General features: G+C 32.8%; 1 protein-coding gene across 1 annotated transcript; it reads right to left on the reverse strand.

Moving 5' to 3' along the window:
- Positions 1 to 3,415: 3,415 nt before the first annotated feature.
- Positions 3,416 to 10,350, reverse strand: LOC139500140 (uncharacterized). Its single transcript, XM_071288877.1, has 6 exons — positions 10,347 to 10,350; positions 9,821 to 10,007; positions 8,119 to 8,330; positions 7,144 to 7,324; positions 5,140 to 5,369; positions 3,416 to 3,603 (listed from the first exon to the last, which is right to left on the reverse strand). The coding sequence occupies exons 1-6, from the start codon at positions 10,348 to 10,350 to the stop codon at positions 3,416 to 3,418; spliced, it is 1,002 nt and encodes a 333-aa protein (XP_071144978.1).
- Positions 10,351 to 10,620: the final 270 nt, after the last annotated feature.

Genomic DNA, 10,620 nt, shown 5'->3' on the forward strand with positions numbered 1-10,620 from the left:
AAAGTATTTGCATTCTATCTTTGATTAGTATAAACATCGCTGCATTATATAGACTTGAAAACTTTTCTAGTACTAGATACGACACACATTGTATGTAAAACGAACGAAACATATCTTCTATAAAATTTACAGCAAAATGACTTGAGAGTGTAAGTAAAGGTTATATATTTTACTAGCTTGTTTGCTAGCTGAACCGTGAAATCATTATAAGGTTATGTATATAACCTTCTTTCGGAGTTTTCTAGTCCTACAGACAGATAGTTTGATTATCCGTCAGACTTGTCTACTATTAATGGAGGGTAGTATTCTTTACCTTAAAATGACTTCACGATTCAACTAGCATGCGAGCTAACCAAATATATATTACATGTGCCTACACACTCAATTCATTTTGATATAATATGATGAGATGACAAGTGCTCAGAAAACAAATGGGTTAAAAAATGAAAAATGAACGAAAAACAAATATGTTGACACTTATAGAACAAATATAATGTCGTATAATTCATAAGATTACCACCAATAATATAAACATCTCGAACAATTTATAATTGTTTAATATACAAAAATCAAAATATATATCATTGGCTTTCTCTATAATGCATAGTCAGTTATGTACTACATTAGTAAATTGGATTTTGTTTAATCACAATACAGATATTTGTCAAATGTTTTCAGTTCAAATGTGTGGTTTGCTTGCATGCTTTGTTGTTTGAAAAAAATGTTTGCTCAAGCTTTGTAGTAAAGATTGACATCTGCAATCAATAGCTTGTAAACATGATGCCTAAAAGTTATTGGATGTTTAGTATAATGTTTACAAGCTGAAACCCGCCTATCGATTACAGATCTCAATCTTAATAACACTGCTTGAGAAAATATTAATACAAACAAAACAAGCAAACCAACAAATGCGTTAACTACAAGCATTAGAGATAACCCTTACATTTTTTCATTTCAACCAATAAGCTTACATAATCTTATCCTATTTCTTTTTTTCAATTCATTACATTTGGACGTCATTTACAGCCGATAGCATTGAGTGTGAAGGTAGAGATAATCTATTTTGTTAGCTTGCTTGCTTTCTAACCGTGAAGTCATTATTATAGGTTAGTTATACTACCCTTCTTTCGAAGAAGCCTAGTCCTCTCATTTGCATCGGCTTTAATAAAATTTGACTCTGTTCCATCACTCATTAGCATCTCACGGCCGTGGTTGGTATATAGTAAAACAAATATTCTGGTGACAAAAACTCTTTAGTAGATAAAAGAAAACCAAGTGGATGGTTGTGACATTATCTTTTGTTAAAACGTTTAGCCCGCGTCAGAAATATAAGTCATGTTTTCACATCTGCCTATCTGATCTAAATAAATTAGCATTGTGTCTAGTTTTCTATTATTAAGGAAAATGTAGCAAACAAATTCAAAATTATACTGAAAATTCGCTGGTTTTTGGTTCAAACATATTTTATTTACACAAAGTGAAATGAATTGAACACAAGTAAGCCATACTTATGAAGTCCTGTCCGAATAACAATACATTATTATACAATATTAATATAAGATTGCAATAATTCAAAATATAAAATACTTTACGTATCTATCAATTGAAAAAGATGAAACAGAAATAACGTTAGTTTTTTAAATGATGATGATGATGACGTGGATGTACACCATTTACACTTCTACATAATAAGAACTCTCTCAGACCTTTCAATAAATTCGAATATATATTGACCTTTTGTTCATACGAGAGGTTTGGATTACCAGATATTCAGGATAAGGTCACCAGGAAGACATCTTAGATTGTTCATCAGAATTCATCTCTGGTGTGTATATAAATAACATTATATTCATTGGTTATAACTATCAGTGGAACAAACAATAACGATAGCTTTAACATGTTTAAAATACTAAAATATTGGGACGGCCATGATAAGACAAACAAGAATCTGCAGATTAATCACAATAATATTAACAATAATTTTTTATAACTTTTAAAATGTGTATATAAACTCTTTTAGAATCCAGGATTAAATATTGTATTTATGGCAGACGCACGTTTCGTCTACAAAAGATTCATCAGTGGCACTCGAATCCAAAAAAGTAAAATTAAGTACAGAAGTGCTTACTCCTGGCTGGTGATACACCCGGGGAATTACAACTTCACCAGCAGTGGCATCGACCCCCTGGTTGTAAATAAACTCATCATATATCTTTATATCTCTTTCTTCAATATATATATATACTCTGAATCTCAATCAAAATGTCTTGCAAAAGAGATATATGTTAATTAGATCAACGATAATGATAGATGTGATTACAGCACCGATGACGATAGCTCCAGTATACCCAATGTAGGCCGACGACGGCCGTGGATCGTCCGCACAAGTAAGACGGCGGATTGTAGACGATAAGACCTCTTTGTCAACCGTCAGGATTTTTTTTAATTCTTCAATTCTCTGTTCAATATCAATTGTTATATTGGCAACCAGGGAGCATGCGCAAATGCAAAGACCAAATGTTGTGCCGGAAGGTGACAACGTGGTCGTTTCTTCCACTTTTTGGTAATTGGTTGTAGACTCCATGACGGTGGTTGTTAATGTTGATGTTGATGAGTCGCTTGATTTTACTTCAGGTGTTGTAATCACTTCCGTTGTTGTTTGGGATGTTTCTACTTATACAAAAATGAAGAGGAAATATTAATTTAATGTAACACCGTACAATTCTAATGACTTTATAGTTGTTATAAAGAAATAAGCTTCTCTAGATTTTTTTACACACTTCAAAATTTCCGTTTTTTCTTTTTTCACTTTATTTAACAGTTTATTGAGTAGATCTCATTTTTGAATTCATAATTTCTATGAGTGCTGATATATGTGCATATATTTTTCAGTGGAGAAATGGATTGTTTTAATACTTATTTTGTCATATGAGCGCTTTTCTGAATATACCTTTTTCCAGGAAAGCTCAAATCGATAAAACATATGAAAATTTGGGATGTTTCACGAGAGAAAAAAGAATGCGAAACCATTTAATGTCAATGTTGACTGACGGAGAATAACCTTAGTTTCTTTTCGATTTCAACATGTATCAAGTACAAAAAACAGTATTTTACATCCATGTCTGCATATTGTAGATGGTAGATGCATTATGTATTTCTATTGCAATTTTGACGTCGAATATCTATTTAAATGAAGAAATCATATAATCATAAAATCTTATTTTTTCTTAAACAAGATAATCAAATAATCAAATTATCATGACCTATTTGGTCTGCTTATAATCAAATAATCACAATATAAACGGCAAAGTAATCACATAATAAAAAAACCATGAGGAGGCTGTTAAATGTATTGACACATTCAATCATTAGCCATGACAAATAAAATAACAATGGGCAATCGTGAGCATTCATTTTACTTACTACGACAGACTGGTGGACTGTAGTCCCAAAAACCATAAATTTGACAAGTTCTCGTTAGATTTCCGGACACCAACACATGTCCTATGTTACATGTGTAATGGCATGTGTCACCATATATATCTCCAGTTTGACTTATCAACGTTGATCCGTTGTAAACGACTGGTGTTTGACATCGTGTGACTGAAATGGAAAAGGGAGATATAGGTTAAAATAGCAACGTCTCTGAATCACACAAAGGAACACACAGTTGTTGTGTTACTCTATACCGGGGTTCACGTTATTCTATACAGAGGTTACATGTGTTATTTTTTAGGTCACCATCACGAATTGGTAGATTTGCGAGGCCCCTCATGGTGATGTCTAAGTTACCACATAATTACAGAATCATTAACTATAATTTAGGCAAGTTAATAAAAAATACAGTCCTAGATTATCAAATAATCAAACAAACATAAAATATTTGTTCTGGTAATCAAATAATCAATATAAAAAAGGACCAAGTTATCACATAATCATAAACCCAATTAGGAGGCTCGAGTGTAGATTTGCATGATGGGTGATGCATCTATAGCTGGTATGGAGACACTTGCCTTGTCGAGTAAATGGGTTTTAATACTTTTGTTGTTGAAATACATCAGCTACTGTTGTCCTTAATGATCACCAGCTATACGATTGGGGCTATGATAATGCGTCAACAAACAGCAAACGTGTAGCGTTGGGGCACTTTTTGTACATGTCAGACACACACTTCCTATTTGTCGATACTTTGAAAAATTCAATAGACTGATCATCAACAAGTGAAGTTTTATAAACTCACAGCAGTTAGACAGTGGTAAGTTGTAACGGTGAGTATGTTTCAAATCCGTCAAAAACCTACCTCAAGCTTGTCAATATGTTAAATGAACTAAAAAACATTTTATGCATACTAGTACATTTTTCTAGAATAACTGAACAAAATAAGTTAATATTTGGTCAGCTGGTTGTAAGTGATTCTATAAAACTTCAGATATGCCAGACACTATTTTTTACCCAGATATTTTCAATAACGGATGTGGCTTTACTTAGAGCAACAACACGTGCATTCTTGGCACACATTAGCGATTCGTAATTTAAAAAAAAACACATTTCATCTTGTTCCTCACTTGAAAAGAATCAGTATTCTAAAACTGAACAAAGTTTGAATCTCACATTTCTCCTTTTGTGAAACAGTTAAGTTAGCGTTCTAAACGACTGAGCAAAAGAAGTACCCCTTAGCACAACTACTTATGACTGGCTAAGTATCTTTCACTCAAAAGATTGTGTTGTAAAATAATTTTATACTTACTTTTCAATATGTGTTTTAACAATGTATGAATGCGGTAGATGTTTATATCCTTTCCTTATGGTTTGGTGATAGTTGTACGCGACGGGTGCCACATGTGGAGCAGGATATGCTTACCCTTATGGAGCACTTGAGATAATCCCCAGTTTTTGGTGGGGTGCGTGCTGCTTAGTCTTTAGTTTTCTATGTTGTGTCCTAATATTTGTCAGTTTGTCTTTTTCATTTTTAGTCATGAGGTTGTCAGTTTATTTTCGATCTTTGAGTTTGTCCCTCTTGTATCTTTCGTCCATCTTTTTTCTAATTAGTAGATATGTCATTATACATGTTTAACTTTGAAAAGAGGTTACTTGGACAAGCACATACAAAATGCATAGAGGTAAAACATGTTAACTCACCTTTTCTAACCGTTGAGCAAATTGACATGAGTGACAAAGTGCAAGTATAGTCTTTCCAAAGACCATACGGCTGCTTAATGATAACACAATTTTCTAAATTGTTATCTATCGGCTCGTTTACATCCCAATTCATCCAGTCTTGTAACACTCCGTTATGTGTTTTCACATTTGATCCACTTGGGTTTTCTTTATATCCTATATGGTAATAAGTCCCTGCATGTGATAGGTTTCTGAGTTCATAAAGTGAATAGAAAATATATTATCAAACCTGAGTTAACAACCACCTGTATAATGCGACCAAGCAATTATAAATCCCCCAAATAAAATTTCAAAATATTAAGCGACCATCTTCTTATCACAACCAGTGAACGCTTAATTTGGCTCATAGCGACAATCAACAGGTTAAACAATCAGATTTACTATGAAGATTAACGATTAGACAAAAAGAAGAATCGTACCGCCTATATGATTTTCATGATTTTTTTCAATCTATTGACACTTTTGCTTATATTTCATGTTAAAATAATTGATTAATAAATAAATGATTAATAAGTTCACAAATTATAAGTTGTTAATGTACCGGTACGTTATGTTTTTAACCTGACTATTTATTAAAAATTTGACCTCATAAATTATTTTAAAATGCATTTTACAAAGTTCAACAATCAGTACGTCGATCTATTTCCAAGACAGAGATCTTTAATTGCTAAATATTTTTTTATGTATAAATGTGTGTTTTATTGAAATTAGTAATTTGAATACTAGCAATGCTTAATTAAAAGCGAAATAATTGACATAAAATGCCGATTGCAAAATTGTGATGAAACAATATTCCAAGGAAATATATCTACGCAATGTCTAAATGAACATGTTCATATGATGAAATCATAATCTTTCAGTCAGTTTAATTGACGTCTGGAGCTGGCATGTCAGTTAACTGCTAGTAGTCTGTTGTTATTTATGTATTATTGTCATTTTGTTTATTTTCTTTGGTTACATCTTCTGACATCAGACTCGGATTTCTCTTTAACTGAATTTTAATGTGCGTATTGTTATGCGTTTACTTTACTACATTGGTTAGAGGTATAGGGGGAGGGTTGGGATCTCACAAACATGTTTAACCCCGCCGCATTTTTGCGCCTGTCCCAAGTCAGGAGCCTCTGGCCTTTGTTAGTCTTGTATTATTTTAATTTTAGTTTCTTGTGTACAATTTGGAAATTAGTATGGCGTTCATTATCACTGGACTAGTATATATTTGTTTAGGGGCCAGCTGAAGGACGCCTCCGGGTACGGGAATTTCTCGCTACATTGAAGACCTGTTGGTGACCCTCTGCTGTTGTTTTTTATTTGGTCGGGTTGTTGTCTCTTTGACACATTCCCCATTTCCATTCTCAATTTTATGTCGTGGTGTTACATTTCACAAAATTCATCCAAATTATTAGAAATATTCCACATAAAGCGGTGCAAGGGGCCGTCTTTAAATTGCATTGAGGTGAGGCTTTTTATGTTCCGTATTGCAGGCTTCAAGATTAAAAACAGCAAGAAAAGTGTGTTTCCTTTGCTTTAAATAAGTAGTTTGTTGTGCATGTACTAATTTTGCTATTATATGGTCAAATTTAAAAATGATGGTAATAGATAAAGATATGAAATTTTTGGCAATAGCTTTTTTCTCTAGAGTACCAATATTGATGGCTTAGTGAAATTGAATTTAGAAGAATATGTGAAGGTAATGAACACTCTTTTGCAGTTTTAGTAATCTATCTAATAGAAAGTTATTGCAGTTTTCCCATATTGAACAACAAGAATCTAGTAGAGGTAAAACGAAAGCGTTATAAACCAACGTCTAGCTTATATAGCTATGATTATTTCTGAATAGGAATTAGCTTAAATTACCACAGAAACAACGAAACACATCAAATCCAGGGAAGTGACCCTGGTACGGGTCCATTTCCAGGGGTACATAAGATACCGTCTTTATTTTATTTTATTGACTTTATCACATACCGAACTTTAATCAACCAATTAACCACTCTTTGTGCTTCTAAATCTGGGATAACGGAGTAATCAAGGCCACATGCATTTGTAGATTGTTGTTGGGTACTATCAATCCAGTAACAGTATAGATTTACGCCGTCTATGTATGACACGCCATTCTCCCTACAATCTCCATAGTTAAAATCGATAACTAAAACAAAAATATTTCAACTATAAAAATAAACTTATATTAACTGACCAGACACGCTTTGACTTAAAGCGTATTTTTATTGACATGCTATTCATTTATTCTAATCCACGACGTTAGGACTCTGTTAGATAATATGATGGAATTTGGTGCGACTGTCTGTCATACAAGTGAGAGGTTTAGCTAGTTATAAAACCAGGTGCAATCCACCATTTTCTACATTAGAAAATGCCTGTACCAAGTCAGGAATATGACAGTTGTTATCCATTCGTTTGACGGTTTTAGCTTTTGAGTGTTCCATTTGATAAGGGACTTTTCTTTTTGAATTTTTCTCGTAGTTCAGTATTTTTGTGATATCACTTTTTGTATATTTATCTCATTTGCAATTAGTTAACATTTACTTATTCAATATTCAGGAAAGTTAAAACTATGATGTCATCGAAGGTTGGTTTTTACTTTTTAGGATGTAATAATGGAAAATCAACTTATAAGAAATCATTAAACCTAATATTTTTAAGTATAAAATATTGATGTCATCAAAAATGAAAGTAAAGCTTGAAAACCTTTTTCAAAATTATTCAACTCATGAATAAAGCTAAATTTTCTTCATGCTTAAAATAGTATGTTTCCATCCCCATATCATTTTGGACAAAATGTCTTAAACAGTTAAATTTATAAATGTTTGCATATATTGTATATATGCTTCGATTAAAGTCGTAAAATTTGTTTCCCTACAGAAAAAAAACTTCACCATAAAAGACGAATGAACTTTGTTTTTAAAACACAAATGTATTTACCTAATGAGCAAAAAGCTTCCCGGTAGAGCGTACAAAGTATGGCATCCCAATGTCCGTCTTTGAAGCCAACACAGGTTTTAGTAGTATCCATTGCAGATATAAACGCCGAATAATTCTGTTGCTCACCATTTCCCTCTCTTATAACTGTGTACTCAGAGGTTGAGTTGTAATTGATTGTGTAACCAATGTGATACATGATATTTGCAGTTCCCCTGCAAAAAGATAGTTGATGCCAATGTTGTACGAACACCCTTAAAATGTTTATATCGAGCTAAACTGATTCCTTGTCGAATATTAATCAAATTTAGAATCCTCCTTATCTTATCTTTACTTTATTGTTTGATTTATGGATTGATTGATTTATTAATATATTTATTATGTGTGTCTGTTTGTTTGCTTGTTTGCTTGTTTTTGTGTTCTTAAATATAATTCATTTATTTCATTTACCTTTTTTTCACTGCGGACAGAATCTTTGTCAATCTAATGGACAATTATTTAGTCGAACATGCAGCCGAGCCGGCAATGTACCGTTGTTTGTATTGACTTTTGTGAAGCTTATGTATCCAAAACAAACAAGGGTTAGTCCTCCGATTTCCTGTTCAATGTAATGTTCATTTCATCCTTGTCAATGATATGTTTTTGTATTTGGGATTTGCTCATTTATTCCTTAGTCTTTGACAAGACACTCGTACGTAGTAACGAGATAATCATACAAAGACAATATATTTTTTTTGTCCGCAGGAACAAAAATGTTTTTATCGTGAATAGATGCAAGATATTTCACAGCTTCTTTGTCTCTGAAAACGGACTTTTGTTGATAATTCGCATAGTTTGTCAACTTATGAATGCAATCACTGACGTTTTATATGTTCTGATTGCTTTAACTCATTCTGACAAAGTTTACAGTTTAACTTTTTCTCGTTTATTCCATGGTCTTGCCCTTTCATTATTGTCTTCTATAAATGTTGACCATTTGTTCTATGTTTTATCCTTTTTGTCCATTATTCTCTTTTCTTCATATTTTAGCACCTCATTATTTCCATTTTGGTAAAGTTTTGTCTTTTTTCTTTATTCTTAATATTTTGTAACCGTTTTTCTCTGTTTTTTAACCCCCATGATCCTGAACCGGCTTGAGTTACGGCCATTTGATATCTGGTGGAGGGGAATTTTTTTAATGTGATCAGTAACTTGGTTTAGGAAGAACTGAAAATGCATTTCTTTGAACACGACAGGATGGTCGCATAAAATACAGGACAGTTGAGTCTATAAGTTTACAAAAAAAAAGAAAAATAGATTAAATAAACAGCTACGGAAAAATAAAATCATGCATAGAATCAAATGAATTTTGATGATCAATCCAAAATAAACCCTCCTGTACCACCCGCCGCTTCCCCCAAGCGAATATCAAATAGTCCCTCCCCCTTCTGTCACTTTATTTCATTTCGTAGTCCTTTTTTTAGACAAATCTTAAATCCTCTATGATAAGATTGCACGTTGAAAATTTGACTAAGGCCTTTTATATCTGACTATGCGGTATGGGATTTGCTCATTGTTGGAGGCCGTACGGTGACCTATAGTTGTTTATTTCTGTGTCATTTTGGTCTCTTGTAGACGGTTGTCTCGTTGGCAATCATATCACATCTTCTTTTTTATATGTTGATCCTTGTAAAAGTACAATAGTGGCTACAAATGTTTGACATACCTTGTTAATGCTAACTGATACAAAATATCATTTGCACCACTGTCTGGTACCCATGCATAATCATAATCTCCACAATGAGTCGTGCCATGCTGAAGAGGCATATAATCTATCCAGTAACATATAACAAAATTTCCATATGTATAAGATGCTCCGTCGGCTTGACAATCACCATACTCGTATGTTTGTTCTAGAAAGAAAGAAGAAGATAAGAATTGGCCTTTTTCAGAATCTAATTATAAAAAATCATGGGTAATTTCATTGTTCGTACTCTAAAGTGAAAATAACGTAATTGGTTGAATGTCCATTGTAATCATTTAACCAATCATGACATTTTGATGTACTCTTTCGAAAATATAACCCAGCATGCATAAGATTCTGAAACGGCAAACATGTTCCAAGATCTATTACAATAAGAACACAATTGAACAGTAGCTTGAAAGTAAATAGATACACAAGATAATTCGTTTTTTACAAACATGTTGTCAAAGAATTGTTTACGGGTTCATGACTGAATGAAAATACCTACGCATAATTTTAAGCATAGTTTTTAGTATTTGTAATTTTCTTCTGATTGAGTCATGCTAAAAATTAAGGTGCACAGGAATCTCTGCTTACAACACCTTTCTGTTTCTACTTATCTGCGTACGGCCAGAAACTTCATGTGACAATGATTGTATTTAATATATTTTTTTATTTCTGTATAATGACGTCTGTGATAATGACCCCTGTATTTAGCAAATCCCAAAAACACCGTGAGATGGTGCACCTGACAGGTTTAAATCGTACAGATTATAGGTAGC

Source organism: Mytilus edulis, chromosome 13 (genome assembly GCF_963676685.1).
Source record: "Mytilus edulis chromosome 13, xbMytEdul2.2, whole genome shotgun sequence".
NCBI classification, from domain to species: Eukaryota; Metazoa; Mollusca; class Bivalvia; order Mytilida; family Mytilidae; genus Mytilus; species Mytilus edulis.

Coding starts and splice junctions, on each gene's coding strand:
- LOC139500140 (XM_071288877.1), bottom strand. Junction 7,325..8,118: donor GGAAGCTTTTTGCTCATTAG/GTAAATACATTT, acceptor TTTTTGTTTTAG/TTATCGATTTTAACTATGGA. Junction 5,370..7,143: donor AATTGGTTGATTAAAGTTCG/GTATGTGATAAA, acceptor TTATGAACTCAG/AAACCTATCACATGCAGGGA.